The sequence below is a fragment of the Felis catus genome, chromosome B1 (genome assembly GCF_018350175.1).
Source record: "Felis catus isolate Fca126 chromosome B1, F.catus_Fca126_mat1.0, whole genome shotgun sequence".
In the NCBI taxonomy this organism is placed as follows: Eukaryota; Metazoa; Chordata; class Mammalia; order Carnivora; family Felidae; genus Felis; species Felis catus.
In genome coordinates, this window is record NC_058371.1 from 20,562,447 (window position 1) to 20,578,606 (window position 16,160).

The 16,160-nt window shown below is 36.6% G+C and overlaps 1 protein-coding gene across 25 annotated transcripts in view; it reads right to left on the reverse strand.

Moving 5' to 3' along the window:
* Positions 1-16,160, reverse strand: part of PCM1 (pericentriolar material 1) — an 84,170-nt gene that overhangs the window by 2,892 nt on the left and 65,118 nt on the right. For 18 of the 25 annotated variants that reach the window (XM_045055260.1, XM_045055259.1, XM_045055262.1 and 15 more), the window contains 11 exons: positions 15,933-16,091; positions 15,542-15,675; positions 13,249-13,383; positions 12,054-12,251; positions 10,392-10,454; positions 10,029-10,164; positions 9,573-9,733; positions 6,750-6,825; positions 5,937-6,193; positions 4,157-4,249; positions 3,930-4,047 (listed from right to left, as the gene is read on the reverse strand). In XM_045055260.1, the coding sequence (XP_044911195.1) occupies positions 3,930-4,047; positions 4,157-4,249; positions 5,937-6,193; positions 6,750-6,825; positions 9,573-9,733; positions 10,029-10,164; positions 10,392-10,454; positions 12,054-12,251; positions 13,249-13,383; positions 15,542-15,675; positions 15,933-16,091 (1,530 nt within the window). Of the gene's footprint in view, positions 1-736; positions 2,684-3,929; positions 4,048-4,156; positions 4,250-5,936; positions 6,194-6,749; positions 6,826-9,572; positions 9,734-10,028; positions 10,165-10,391; positions 10,455-12,053; positions 12,252-13,248; positions 13,384-15,541; positions 15,676-15,932; positions 16,092-16,160 lie in introns of those variants that run through there. The other 7 variants (XM_045055263.1, XM_045055275.1, XM_045055277.1 and 4 more) reach the window with 2 other exon arrangements.

Genomic DNA, 16,160 nt, shown 5'->3' on the forward strand with positions numbered 1-16,160 from the left:
TGCCCTGGAAAACCAAAAACATCTGACTCCCTTTATTGCAATACTTGCTTTATTGTACTGGTCTGGAACCAAACCTGTAATATCTCCAGTGGATGCCTGTATCATTTTTTTAAGTTTCTTTATTGAGAGAGAGAGAGAGAGAGAGAGAGAGAGAGAGAGAGAGAGAGAGAAAGAGAGAAAGAGAATGAATCCCGCAGAGCCCAATGTGGGGCTAAAACTTATGAACCGTGAGAACATGACCTGAGCCGAAACCAAGAGTCAGACACTTAACTGACTGAGCCACCTAAGGCGCCACCAATGTATGCCTGTATTACTTTTGCCCCATTGTAAAACTGAAAAATTGTAACTTGAACCATCATTAAGTTGGGGACTGTCTATACACTAGCTATGTTAAGAGAGAACTCTAATTCAGGCTTGATAACATGATTTGTTTTCAAAATATCCAAATCAATAACTTTTTGTAAAATTGTTGGCCCAATTTGAATATGGGATAACTCTGAATATGAAAACGTTCTCTATATACTATATAGAATAGATATAATTAAGAAACAGAGTATAGCTACAGTGTAAGAAAAATGGTCTCAACCGTAAGTCTCTGGCTAGTTGATACGTCACTCTTTTTCATGTCTTTTCCGTTTTGTTTTGACATTTAAAATTGCCAAATAAGCCATAACTCTGAAATAAATTCTAAAGCATAAGTGACTATGTCAGTTTAAATGAAAATGCAATTCAGGGCTGTATGGAGGATATACATTTATTAACAGTGAAAAAGCATTTACCGAAAGTGAATGTTACAAAATACAAAGAGTACCTGCACAGTCCAGTGGGCTCACTAGTTTAAGCATTATCTCAACCTGCACAGGATTCTGTCTCACTCATTTTGACCTTTCTCCCTCTTTTATCTGTAACCAGATTTTCAACTTAAAAATTAACAAACAGGAATCCTGAATGCCTAACCTCTGAGCAGTAGTTACTAAGGAAAATGTAAAACAAGTTATCTGATCTTAAGCCCCAAGTATTTTAAAACTGAATTATCTTCTCAAATAGAAAACAACAGACTAGGTTACAGCAGCTATAACACAAGTCAAATAAGTTAGATAAGGTCCACAGCTTCTAGAGTAATAACTAAGAAGTACAGTTCTTCCACCGTACCTATCTTTCATAGGCCTGTAGAGAGAGACAGAGCTGTAACACGAAGGCTTGGCTTGTGTGCCAATATGAAATTCTCCCCTTTCCGTTCGGAGTCTACAAGACATATAAATATAGAACTTGAGTATCCATATAATCTATCGTTTTAGTTTCCCAGAAGTCAGGCCAACTGGGTAAGAATTCCTGATTCTGGAATGATAGTTCTCTGAATAGGTTTTTTTTTTTTTTTTTCTCCCCTCTCTTTCTGGAATAGGTTTTATTAATGTTGGAGATCTACACCTCACATAATTTAAATTAATTAGTAATACAGTAAATGTCCTCAGAAATCCTCATTTAACAGACTCCCCGATGAGCACTGTAATTTTACAATCAAGTGTCAGGCAACTAAGAATTTTAAAGGAATACCAATGAAATGACTTTCTTATGGCATGTTTCAGTAAATTGTTATTAAGTTTTAAAGACCAATTGAAATTAAGTCTTCATATTTAATTCGAGAAACCTGTAAGGTTGGCTTGTTAACAGGCTCGGTGAAGCCTCCCTCAGGTATAGGTCAAGTTTGCAATCTAAAGGTAATTCACCTTTAAAAACTGATTTACTTAGTGATGAAGAAATCTCATAGATGTATCTCAAAAGCCAAGTTTGTCTAAAGGCATACAGAGAGTTAACATTCTGCTGCATAAAATTTAGTTCTGTAATCCCTACTTGAAGGGGTTTGGTTTTTCATTTAAAATTAATCATAATGTTACCTGTTTGTGCAGAAATACTCCCTAATTACATAAAACCTTTTTTTTAGGCTGTGGCAACATAGATAGGAATTGAATTCTGGAAAATATTTATCTGATAAGTATGTAAGTTCGAAGTACTAAGGACATGTGTTCTGAACTTAATCCAATTTGAACAGATATTAATATATATTTTGTAACAATGTCACCAATATCCTGGATACCTTTATAACTTGCCCTATTCTCGCACAGGAATAAGACAATGCAGGCATTTAAAAGAATATCAGACCCAACAGCAGCAACACTCATACTATCTGGAAGCCTGGCCCATTGGCTGCTCTTTATATTAACTAGTCTATTTGTCTAACTCTTGACTGTTGCTCTTCTCTAACTATCCTAACCATACAGAACAGTGACTTCCTGTTTAGAATTCAACATCATTTCCAAGAGATTACAGATAAGTCCAACTTTATTTAAAACTACATCTTAAATTTAACAATACTAAACATCACAATGGGAGAGGGAAAAAAAAAAAAAAAAAAAAAGACCAAAAAGAAAAAAAGAAAGAAAAGAAAAACAACCCTACAGTGTATCAAGGCTTGAATCTGTCCAGAATTCAGTTTCTGATGTTTTAAACTGCCACGGGCAGAAATCAGCACACCTATCAAGAATGCAGTGTCAAACTAATTTACATTTTTATACAGATCAAAACAGACGTTTATTTAGTGCCATGTTCATGTATGCATTGACTATGTAAAGCAAGTTAGATGAGCCTCTGAAGACCTCTCATACACTTTGGGCTCCCACTGTTTCTGAAAGACAGAATGAATGCATTATAAATTGCTGAATTAAGACATACTAGAATTTACTGTTCTCTTAAAGTTATTACAAAAATACTAATGTAGTTTAAAAACAGGTGAGAGTTTGTTTGAGGACAGCAGACTGAGCAGATACTTCATTTCTCTTAAAAAAACTCCACTAGGAAAAAAACGGTAAAACTGATGAAATCCTGACCAAGAAAAGTGGCTGTGAGGGAAAGCAGGACAGGGGACAACAAGCCCCCAGGACGCTAAAAGCAGGCGGTGGCGCAGTGTGGGGCGAGAAGGGCTCAGCCCAGACCCCCTGAGCAGGGGCAGCTTTGAGACTCCAACTAGCAGAACTGGGCTAAACCACTGGGAAATCAGTTAAAGGTTTGACATTTAGTATTTCTAGGGAAAACAAAAATAAAAAATCTTAATTAACTGGCTGATGAATGGACAGAGAACAACAAGAAAATCCTTTGATTTTGATGCAAGACACGTTCTCATCTGAGTGGCCCAGGGGCTGTGCCATTAGATCGATACAGAAAGAAATCTGGGATTACTACTGCCTGGCTCTGCAACGAGACATACTTACACAGAATGGTCTTCAGAACCATTTCAACTACTATAGTCATAAAAATAAAATGTGTGTTTGCTTTCATAACCTTAATGTAAGAGGAAGAGTAAAACTGAATAGAGATAGGAGGAAAAGGAGGCAGTCAGTGGCTGAGTAATGACCAAAGTTGATAGAACGAGCAACCAACCATATATACTTAAAATAACAAAGGTATCCTCAAACAGAAAAACCAAAAATAATAATCGTGAAAGGAGAGGTAGGTCCAAATACTCACTTTTGATAGGGAAGATAAGAGATGTCTGAATTTTTTAAATTAAGAAAAATTAAAACGATATTATTTAAAGATAAACAGTGTCTCATCCAAAAGAACTAAAAACCAGTAATTAAAACAAATGGGCTCCTCCAATTATCCTTAAGTCTTTTGTACCTTTCCTTCTTAAACAACATGCATCTATTACCTTGCTAAAATTCAAGATTTTAAAAATAGAAAATTATCTGATAATACCATTTTATACCTAATTTCTAAATTTGGCAGTGGACTAGACTTTTTACAGAATTATGCTTCCTTCCAACATTTGGCTTAAATCTTCCAAGTACTATGAATGGATGTGAAAAACAAAATGATGGTATCAAGAGTCACTAATTTTTCAATATTATTTGGTTGAAATTGGCAACTCTTACCAGGTTCTTTTAGTGTCTGAGAATTCCCAGCTAATTCTTCAGTCTGCATTTCACATAATATTTCACCAGATAAATGGTTTTTCTGTTCTTCCTCTACCATTTTCTTCCTTAGGTCTGCCTTTGGAATGAAAACAAAAAACAAAAAAACACCTCAAAATCAGTTTTCATCTCAGTAGTAGTATTTGTTATATGAAGACAAGTTTAATTAATTAACGAAAGCAAAATACCTCTGAATATATTGTCAGTTTAAGTGGTAAATCTTCAACTTTCACGAAGTCTTCTTCATCAGATTTTTGACTTATGTTACCAGACTCTGCTTCCTGTAAGATAAATTATATTTAATGAAGGCAATCCACTCTATCTGGATCTAAGCCTTTAAAGTCATCCATGCCAAGAGATAAAGTGGATTCTTAGACATAAGTACACATCAGTAATTCCATCCTATTTGTTTTTGTCCTGCGTTCAACTCCATGAATAAAACAAAGCTGGCGTGCACAGGAAGGGCCATGCACTTGCAGCTGTGGACATACTACCGAGCACATCTGTCTCCATTTGATAAAACAAAGAGCCAGTTTATATAGGTTCAAAGAAAAAATAGCAGTTACACTGAAGGCTAAAATAATCAGAAGAAAAACTCTGGTTTCTTGATACGATTATGGAACGCATCAGAACTGTATCTAGCAGACTATCAATAAACATTTATAGGCTTTCAATAGCAGCTCTGTGGAAGCTGAGAAACATGAGGTATGAATCTAATAACTCCCTTCTGTGATCTCTTCAGTGTTTCTTTGAAACCTGAAATCTTTTATTCCCCTAGTTTCCCTTTCTGATTTTTAACGATATCACTGTACCAATTACCCAAGTGGAAACCTTAAATTTTTCTTCTTCTTTCAACATTTCTCACCCATCTCTCCCTCATTCATCTCGAACTTGGTGTCTCTATGCATGGTAAGGGAGCTTCCTAACATCACCTCCTTGACTACAAATCTTATACAGTCATCAGATTCATCTTCAAAAAGCATGACTTTGGCCATTTGACTTTCTTGCACAAGAACCTTCAGTAGTGGCCCTGGCCTAAATTTCAAATTCAAGTCCCCTCTATGATCAAACATTAACTTAATTTCAATTGACTGCCTCCTACAGCAACTCTATGCACTCATCAAATTAGAGTAAGAATAAGTCTAACAGGTAACTTTCAGAGTTTAAAATAATTTTATGGTGTAAATTTTATGGTGGTAAAGCAATCAAGACAGTTAAGAAACTCTACTAATGTTTCGGGAATATTATAAGCTGAGAAATTATGAAATCATAATTGTAAATACATCTGTAAGAAGAAAGTTGATGTTAAAAGAAAAAAAGTGAAATACGTTCCTTAGGCCTAAAAGTACATTGTTATAAATCCCTTAATTTTTGCTGACAAGTTTATAAAACACAATCTGAGATCCAAAAAAAAACCTACTTACTATAAAAATTAAATTGAAACAAAAATGTCCAAGGTAAAAACTCAACTTACACCCTAAGTATAGATTTGCTACCATACTTTTCTGTCATTTACTGTATAGAGATAAGGAGTCTACTGCTGTCAAACTGTGAACTTTCAGGTTTATCAAGGATTTATGAAATGCTCTAAAATAATTAAGATGTTAGACATGGATACTGTGAGAGATTAACAGTGACCCGCGTATCATCTGTCCAAATCTAAACTTGGAATGAACTCTGAAGTGTCAAACTAATTTACATTAGTAAATTAATGTCAAACTAACTGACATCACTGGGCGTCATTTCCACCTAAAGCTCAAAATTATAAAAAAGAAGAGCTTTTAGGTTTTGAGACAATCATCTTAATTTACTATCACCCTTCTGTTCAAGTTTAAAATCAGTTTGAATATGAAAACCATCTTGGCTGTTACTAAGCCTAAACACAAAGGAAAGTTCTGTGTACAGACTGTAAATGTTAACTTGGAAATGGAGAAATACACACAGAAATGAAATGTAAATGATACGTACATAGTCATTGACTAACACTGGAGATTCAGTGTCAGGACTTCCGGCCAAAGAGCTTTCAGGAGTTTCCTGGGCAGATTTAACTTCTTTGACTGCAGGCACCAAGGTTTCAATTTCAGTTAAAGGTAAAGGCAAAGGGTTAGGCTGTTTAGATGAATCAATGGTAGTAAGAGAGTCCTTTTGGATGGCGCTATTTAAAGGTTGCTCATTTTCCAAGATGTTGAGGTAACAGGGTTTCACAGGAGTGCTATCTTGGTCATCTGGCATCAAAAGAAAGTCTTAACATTAATGTAATGAAACAGCTATTATATTTTACTATTATACCAAATAGGCAGTATATATGAATGAGTAATCAAGATATTTAAAACCCAAAAGAAGAGGCAGCTACAAATTTTCCTTATCAATGGTTCCTGAAATTAGTTCATCAGATTCATCTGGGGATGTTTTAAAAATTAGATTTCTGAAATCCACCCAATTTCTAATGAAGTAAGATATTCATGAATAATATCCAGGAATGGGCATTCTAGAAAATCCCCCACATTTGTAGCTAAAGATGTCTTCTTTAAAGACTTTTTTCTGTGTGTTTATTTATTTGTCAACTCTTGTTTAACAAGTGTTTGCCGACACAAAGCCCTCATGTTTTCTACAAAGGACTTAGGGGAAGGAAAAAAGACATACATCAGGTTCAAAACACCTTCCAAGTTACGTTAGGTAAGAATTTAGTTGGGTTTTTTTGTTTTTTGTTTTTTGTTTTAGTTTTAAGCACATAAAGGGCACTTTAGATAATCTTAAAATTGAACACTTTAGATTTCTTGCCTTTACTAGTAGTGGGTTCTTGTTCTGATGGGACATTTTTGCTTTCTCCTGATTTTTCAAAGTCATGTTGTAGTACCTAGAAGGAAAAAGTGATGTCTTAATAGCAGGGCCTGAAATATATGGCCACTATATAGGAGATGGGTTACTACTGGAAGGTTTTTGTCCAACTTGAGACCTTCATACAAGGGTATTTAAAAATATCTTCTGAAAGCGTTTCAAGAAGGAGGCATAGTTGCCACTGTTAACATGGCTAAGTAAAAAGGCTTCCTTTTCTTCTTAACCTCAAAATAATAGAGAACTAGAGTGTTATGGATTCCACTATTTATTTACTTTTCAGATCAGACTGGATCATGAATGACACTAAAAGACATCCGTTTGTATGTAGATGTTCAGTGAATGGAAGAGGAAGTGAGCAGGAGGGAGAAAGATGAAGCAAAGTGCCTTCAGCAAGAAGAGAGAACAGTAACATTCACCTCATGCTTGGAAGTACCAGATTCTAGGAAGGAAGGAATACATTGTGGGTGAAAAGGGGGGTGCTGGTGGTTCTTTGAAACCGTTTAAAGAAGACGCAAACACCAGGTTCCCTCCCCAAACTCAAATAGAAAATGGGAGATTATATTTTGGGTAAAGGGAATTAGTGAGCCTCAGACCCGGGGCTGCCAGGGTGGGGTGCAGAAAGCACAAATGAGGACAGGATAAAATGTCACACTGAAAACAGAAGGATTCAGCAGAAGTGTGTGCAGTGATGGGACACTGGGCGTCATTTCCACATCAAGCTCCAGAAGAGCAGCCGTCAAGGGGTGTATCTACCTCCTCCCCGGCAGGACAACGATGACCCTTCTGGGGAGAAACTAAAACACCCCAAAGAAAATACCAACAGGTACTAACATTTGGGATTTTCTATCAAAAAGCTAACCATCTACCCAAATGCCCTCCCGTGAAGCCCAGAACAACCCCAATCTCCTTTATGCTGAGTCGTTTTTTAATATAAACACTAAAGGTACCACAGGCATTTGAAGAAAGCCTGCAGGTGACTAACAGAAGACAGTGCTTCCTTAAAGTAGCAGCATGCTATAAAAAAGTAATCAGAAAATAAAAGTATTTAGAAATTAAAAATATGACATTCACATAAGTATTAAGGTCAAAAAACCTCCCAGAAAGTAAAACAGAGTAAAGGGACAATATAAAGAAGAGAGGAGATTAGAAATTGGAAAATTAAACCAGGGGCACCTGGGTGGCTCAGTCAGTTGAGCATCTGACTTCAGCTCAGGTCATGATCTTACAGTTCCTGAGTTTGAGCCCCGCATCGGGCTCTGTACTGACAGCTCGGAGCCTAGAGCCTGCTTCAGATTCTGTGTCTCCCTCTCTCTCTCTGCCCCTTCCCTGCTCACAATTTGTCACTCTGTCTCTCTCTCTCTCTCTGTTTCAAAAATAAATAAAACATTAAAAAAAAAAATTAAACCATGAGGGCCAATAATGTCTGACAATATTAATTCTAGGAGGAATGAAGAGAGAAAATGGTGGGGAAGAAATACAGAAAAAGAAAATTTACCAAAATGAAGGACATGATAATGATTGCTCACAGACCCCCTGAGTACCCAGTTTAGTGACTAAAAAAAGACCCACAACAATGTGCATCACTGTAAAACTTCAACACAAGTCCAGGGGAAGTGCCAGTGTAGGAAGGAAAAGATACAAAGAATCACAACTAAAAAAGGCACTCCCTTCTCACCAACAGCAATGAAAACTGGAAGACGTTGAAAGACAGAGCAGTTGTCTCTCAAAGATCTGAGGGAAATGATTTTTAACATGGAGGAATTTAAGATTTTCTTAGACATATAAATACAGCCTCAAAATATTTATCTTTTATGCACTCTTTCTCTGAGAGATACGTGAAATGTGCTCCACCAAAATGAGGTGAAATGACAAGACTGAATTCTCAAAACAGATGGAATAAAGAATGACAAAGGGAATCCCCAGGCTGCTAGCTAGTGAGCATGTCTAATGAAGAGCCAACCCAAGATGGAGCAGGAAGAACAAAACTGACAGACTGGTTCATGTAGAAAATTGTACTGAGAAGTATATACAGCTATTGGTGGGCAGAGCAAAGACTCGGGTATGTGGTCAAAGGAAATTAGGTCAAAAAAAAAAAATTGAGACAAGTATTAATTTCAGGTGAAAAAAAATGTACACAACTAAGCAATAAACAGTATTTGCTTAGTTCAGCAGTAATATTTATAGTTTGGTTACATCTACGGTTAAATGCAGATGTAAGCTAAAGACACAATTAAACAAGGAGGACGGTATTAATATAATTACGTGAGGAATCATTAAGTGACCTAAAAGGCTTCACCTGCTATAACAGGAAGTCAACAGAGAATGTCTAATACATAAATAAATAAATACAAACACATTATTCAGAAATAGAGTTAAAGAGCCAAAGAAATCATACAAAATACTGCCTGTGGAACAGGATGAGGTGGAGGCAAGAAATGGAATGATTTTATTTTGTCACATACGATTTCCCTGTATGACTAGGAAATACATAAAGATAAATGAAAAATCCAGCTCTTCTGCAGTAATCTCAGTTTTTATGACCTTTTACAAAAAAAAAAAAAGAGACTAAAGTGCTTTAAAAGTAAACATTGCTAAATACAAAATTAAACTAGTGTTTCATTTGGATTTCAATAAGGATAGTAAAGAGGTCTGTTTACTCCTGAGAGTGAGAATAGGGAAGCTGTAAATTTTGACACCTTGAAAAAGGAGCTGCCTTCAGTACTTGAAGATGACTCGGGGAAGGTGTGTTAGTCCCAACCAGAATACCTGATCGTCGTGTTCAGTTTCTTCCGCAGTTTCAGTGTTGGCCTGAAGTGAAGTCTGAACATCTACAGGTCCCTCCTCAAATTCTTCTATCTCTTCATCTTCATTCTCATCTTCTCCACTTCCGTAATTCGTCAAAGCCTGAGTTTCAGCTTTGGATAAGTCTAAGTGGATTAACACACAGTTTCTAGTAAATTTCCATCACTAAATCGTAGTGTCAGCTACCACATATTGCATTCCTGCACCGCACAAGTCCTTTACAACTAGTATCTGAAACCTTCCAAACCGTAAGCACTAGAATACTGTGGCACAGAAAGGGGAAATAATTAGGCAGGGCCACACCAAAAAATCCAGAGTGGCTGACACCTACCTCTGTAATCATTACACTCCCCCCAACTGTGTGAATAAGTGACCTATAAAGAACTCGCATATACACCTAGTACGAGCCTTTCCACTTACTAATAGACACCAGACATTCTTCACTTTCTTCATCTTCCTCTTGTTCAGAAACATCAGATCTCACGTTTTTGGGACCGTCACCATCATACATCTCAGATGTTTGAGTCTGCTTAACTGTTTCGGTCTCATCCTTGTCCTAGTCACAAATAAACATAATTAATTCCTTAAAATACATTTTAAAAACGTATACAGTAAGTCTGCCAAAAAAAAATTAGTCATTATCTAATAAAAAATACAAAAAGTAATTGTTTTTAAAAGAAACTGAAGTTTTGTCAGAATCTCAAATGTTAAAAAGCTGTTAAAAGTTATTTAATTTTCTCTTTCAAAAGCACTGTCTTTAGGCACAAATTAATTAGCACATACTTTGTCTTCATCATCAATTTCTCCAGCAGGTGAGCCATGATCTCCTTCAAGAATCCTTTTGGCCTATAAGCAAGTTAAACAGAAATGAGGGGCAACCTTTCCACATTATACTTGTATTTAGTAACTTTCACAAATCTGCAGTTTTTGATAAATAATCCAAAGCACTGAACGCTATCTTAGAAATGTAAATTCAACTCTTTCACTGAAATCTTTTAAATTAGCAAACAAAACCAACACTGCCCACCTGACAACTCCCTGGATATATAACAGCATCTCAAATTTACTAATTCTAAAACAAAAACCTTGACTCACTCCCCAAACTGAAGCCTCCCAGTCTTTCCAGTCTCCATAAATGGGCCTTCAACAAGTCAGACAACAGAAACCAGCCTGCGCTGTACTTTTATTATCCATACCTACACCATTAAAACTCCTCACTGACTCAATCGTCAAAACAGATCTGTTGGTGCACACTCAGAGCTAAGTCACATCATTTCCTACCTGGACTACTATAGTGACCTTACAACAATCTCCCTGCTTCTATCTCTTCTCTCTTACAATTCCTATACAATGTGGTATCTAGACAAACCTTTTGAATTGCACAAGAGATTATGTCACTCCTCTATGTGAAAAGTTCCCATGGGTTTCCATCATGCTTAGAATAAAATAAAAGAGAAGGTCCTTACCAGTTTGGCCTTACCTACCTTGGTGACTTCATCTACACTCTCACTTCATTTAATGGGTTCCTGCCACCCTAACCTTTTTCCTGTTCTCCAAACTGCTCAGTCCTGCCTCAGCCTCTAAACTCACAGTTCTCTCTACCTGCAATGCTCTTCTTCCCTTTCATCTTCATTATAAACTCCTTGTCTTTCATGCCTTCGTTCATACACCCACCCAAACAGCCTCAAGAGACTGCCTATCTTAAAGCAGCCCTTCCAACCATTTCTTATGGGTTTTTTTCCTGTTTTATTTTCTTCAAGCTCTTAGCAATCAGTGGCTGAAATGATCTGAAACTTATCTATGTCTAGATTGAAAATATTATGAAAAGTGTGAAATAGATGACTTGACTTTATCTACTTTACATTGCAGGGAGAAGGGTTACCTCTTTGTTTTGGGTCCTGACCCGCTTTCCCTCTGGTGCTTAGAGAGCCAAGAGGAGGTATGAGGTCTTGGTATGCCTCCAGTTTACGGGAAAAAAAAACATCCAGTTTCATATGTGATCAAGGCAAATTTAATAGGGCATAAGAAGCTACAGAGATGTGCAACCAAAGTCCTAACTTGGAAACAAGACGTGTGTTGGTTGGGGTGATCAATATTCCTGGGACATCTACTGGGGTGGGCAACTGCTACAGCAGGCAGTTGGCTGGTTAAGGCCCAGATCCCAGTCCCCCTCTCTTCAGCAACTGACAATCATGTGAGTAATATATATGACAATTCCTGTCACCAATTTCTGTCTGTATTCCTGATCTTTTAGCCACTGCTATTCCACTGAGATTCAGTATGTGGCTACCATATGTACTGATTTGTGTAATCTGATTAACTGCTATTACTTCGAAAATATGTTTCCTGAGGTCAAGTGTGATTTCAGATAATAATGATCAAGAACTATATTTATATGCTAATTATAACTACTCCTAAAGCTAAATCAAAGTGAATATCATTTACCTCTTTGGCATAAGACTGTATCACTCCGGCTGCTTCTATTTTCCTTTTGCATCTCTGTTTAACAGTTATACTGTTATTATCCAAATCTTGCATGAGCTTAAAGAAAGCCAATTCATTAAACAACACTTCAGATATTTCTACAAGAAGATCTTCTCCACAGTCTTTGAGTTTTCTGCCAGCAAATTTTGCCAGTGAATCCTATTCAAAGATAAACCAAGGAACTTTAAGATTACAGTAAACTTCAATTGTGGGTAGAGCAACACAGAGGATTAACAAGTTTAAATTATAATACCCAGGGAAAAACAATTCTGTTACTTTTTAGTATGAAAAAAGTTAAAACTAAAGGCTAATATTACTAGGAAACAACAGTAATATTCTTTAGTGATATTAACCTAAGTAGGAATTGTGTTAGTTCTGCTTAAAGAGTATACAGAAGGAAAGGAAAAGGACATCAGGTCATCCACAGATTTAGAATTGGTGGCCACCAGAGTTAAACAGGGAACTCTAACACCAAATGTTATTACACGGTACCAGGGGTACATATTTACCACGGTGAGAAGCTGAGGTGCCCATTGAGGAAAACACACAGTCTTCCCTTTTTAATGTTAATATCAGAGTATTTTCCAAGTTTCCTCCTTTTATATGAGCCAGCATTCTTTTTTTCAAAGTCTGCTTATTTTGGGAGGGCCTGGGTGGCTCAGTCGGTTAAGGATCTGACTTCGGCTTAGGTCATGATCTCACGGTTCGTGGGTTAGAGCCCTGCATCGGGCTCTGTGCTCACCGTACGGAGCCTGGAGCCTGCTTTGGATTCTGTCTCTCTCTCTCTCTACCCCTCCCTCACTCAAAGTCTGTCTCTCTCAAAAATAAACATAAAAAAATTTTAAGTTTATTAATTTTTTATAGTCTTTTTTAAGTTTATTCATTTATTTGGGGGGGGGAGGGGATAGATACAGCGGGAAGGGGCAGAGGGAGGGAGAAGAGAGAGAATTCCCTTAGAGATGATTGGATCAAATGAAGACACACGTCCTAAAACAATTTTTTTTCCCTAATACAATCATCCCCACCCAATGGATGCTGCTGGAATGGACATTTATTTGAATAAACTGCATATTGCCAGAAAATGGCCAAAAAAAAAAAAAAAAAAAGTCTCAACTAGAGGGTATAGATTGTAAGTCATGTAAGTATCAACTCTTACCTGTAATATACTTCCAAGCTGTTTATGAAAGAACTTTACAAACTCTTTGCTCTCATCATTTTGCTGGGTAAGGGTCAAAACCATGCGTCTCACTGAAGTTAGAAGTTGAGAAGAGCATACTTCATCCATGTGCTCCTGAGAAAAATCCAAGCTGGTTAGGATATAAACTTACCTACTGGTTAAGAAATACTAATTCACATGAGCTTTTGTTTTGCATAGATGCTTCTCAATTTTCAGGTACACATTTTGAAATATTCATAGAGCAGCCAGACTCCCACACTATACATGTTAAGGGGTTTATACATTTTAACCAACCACAGCAGGTAATAGCCAATAAAAGAAACTGGCTATTTTTCATCACTTCCTTTCTTATACCTTACCTCACAGCTCACCTGCTACCCACTTGCTCCACGTGTTTTCTAACTCAGCTTTCTCAGTGTCGGCACTGTGGTCACTCTGTGCCCTGGAGGATGTCTAGTGGCACTCTGGCTTCTACCCACTAGAGGCTAGTACCTTTACCTTTCTAAGTCCTGGGAACTAATGTATGTAGACACTACAAAATGTTTTTAGGGTCAAAATCACCTCAGTTGAGAACCAATGTCCTAACTTCTGTAACAAGCCCTTTTGGGCAAGTTTCTTCTCCTTCATCTTCCTTGAGAAGCATGTGCAAGCACCTAATAATCCAAATCATGGTTCACTTTTGGAGGTGAGTCCCTATCACATCCACACCAAGTAACCTCAAGGTTCTAATCCCTCTTCTGCCACTAAACTCATTTAGGCAGGTCTTCTAACCTTTACTCAGCTAAGTTTCTGTTCTGGCTTTGTTTTTTTGTTTTTTGTTTTTTCTATAGAAGTGTGTAAAGTGAGGTGGCTAAACTAGATGATTTCTAAGGTTTCTTAAACTGAAGGATTTAAAGCCACTTTTGAAAAATTCACTGTGAGAGCAGGTGACTTAAAAAAAAAAAAAAAAAAAAAAAAAAAAAAGGATAACAGTCCCTTGTCTTCAAGGAATCAAATACCAGAAAAGTCAAGATACATGAATGATCAATCACTACATGCTATGCACTGTCCAGTAGATCATACTTTTTAGCTGTAGGAGCTGTTTCTCTTTCATGACTGAGCACAATGGTCAGCTCACAGGAGACACTTATTACTGGCTGATAAACAGATATCATAAAAGCAGCACACTAGGTTCTAGAAGGATTTGTAAAAGCGCATTAGAAACAACAACAATTATCTCTGAAAAAGACATTTCAGCCAAGCAGAAAAGAGGGAAGGTGCTTCATATTTTTAATAGTGACAACTTGTACAAAGGGCTGATGCATGAAAAAGCAATGGCAGGAATAGGAAATTTTGAGCAATTTAGAGTGAGTGTACCAAATGGAGAATTGGGAGAGATGAAGTTGGGAAAGTATACCACGTCCCTAAATGAAATCTCTCAAAGGCTGGGGAGGGGGGAGGGGGGAGTATGCTTAGTAAACATTCATTTCTTGCCTATTATGACAGGCAGTCTAGGTAAAACACGAGCATCTGAATTAAGGTTACGCTGCCGGAGAGAAGGAAGGAAAATCAGTTTTGGACTCGCTGGTGACAAGAGGGTTAAGAGAGTCAAGAAGTCTAGCTTAGGTGACTGAGTGTAATACTGACATTAACAAAGTTCTTATAATCTTACCAAAAAAGTCAAGATTTGTTGGCCTCAAAAACTTTTTGAAACACTAAATTAAGTGAATATTTATGAAAGGGTATCACTTAAATCACAAACAAAATGGTAAAAGCAATGAAATTTCCTGACTGCAGATGCCTGCATTCCCTAAGCATAAAACTAAATCATTCAGGCTTTTTAACCCTTAGACAATAACTGTACCTATTAAATATTACTACCAATATACCTAATTTAACCAAGAAAGACATGTTTAAAAGTATGTTTTGTGTCACTCATGATAAAACAAAAACGTAAAATAAAAAAGGCAACACTCATCTGTTTCAGATGAAAGCAAATAATCACTTAGTTTAAGTCAGTTCACCTGAAGGAATGGTTTTAAACTGTTAAATAAATACCTACCCATCTATCTACAAGAATATATACACATTCTTACAATTTATAGGAATATCAATATTCTTTTTGGAGAGGTGAGTATATATAAATAATGGGAGACAAATTTATAGGATTGATGAAACTGATGTTTTTAGCTTTCTTAGGTCTACCTGTATTTTCTGAATTTACTATAATAGTCTTTTTTTAAGATTTAAAAAACAAAACACAAAGTACTTGTTTTAAGAAATTACTGCTTACCTTCAAAAAAGGAATGACTTCTTTCATAATGGCTTTAATTTGCCGGTCCAGCTGCTGAGTATCAATTCTAGGACATGGGACAGTAGAAACTTCGCTTACAGGTTGTTGTGAACTACAATTTTCAATGGGAGTTTCTATTTTTTAAAAAGAAAATGACTTATTAGCAAAATAAAGCCTATGATATTATACATATGTATTTATTCAGAATCCTAAATATTAAATTCTCATGATTTTATGGGAAAATAACACAAAGGAGTATCTATGTAGTTTTAGCACCCTTAATGAAAAGAGAGTGGTAATAAAACTACTATTATACGTCAGGTGGGGCTATACATTTTTTTTTGTACATATGAACAAATAGGTTTTTACTTCTAATCAACCAGGAACACACCTTCCAAGTTAGGAACGGTAGCCGCGGCGGCAGCACCGTCCTCATCCTCAACAATCCTGCAGGTGCATCTTGTGTTTGTGCTCCTCTCGGCCTCTGTCTTCATGCGCTCATATTCTCTCATTCTGGCTAATGCCTGATCTAAGTGAATCACAGTGTTACCTGCATATGGAATAAAAACATTTCCAGAAAATATAAAAGCAAACTTTGTCATGTATTCCTCACAAAGTA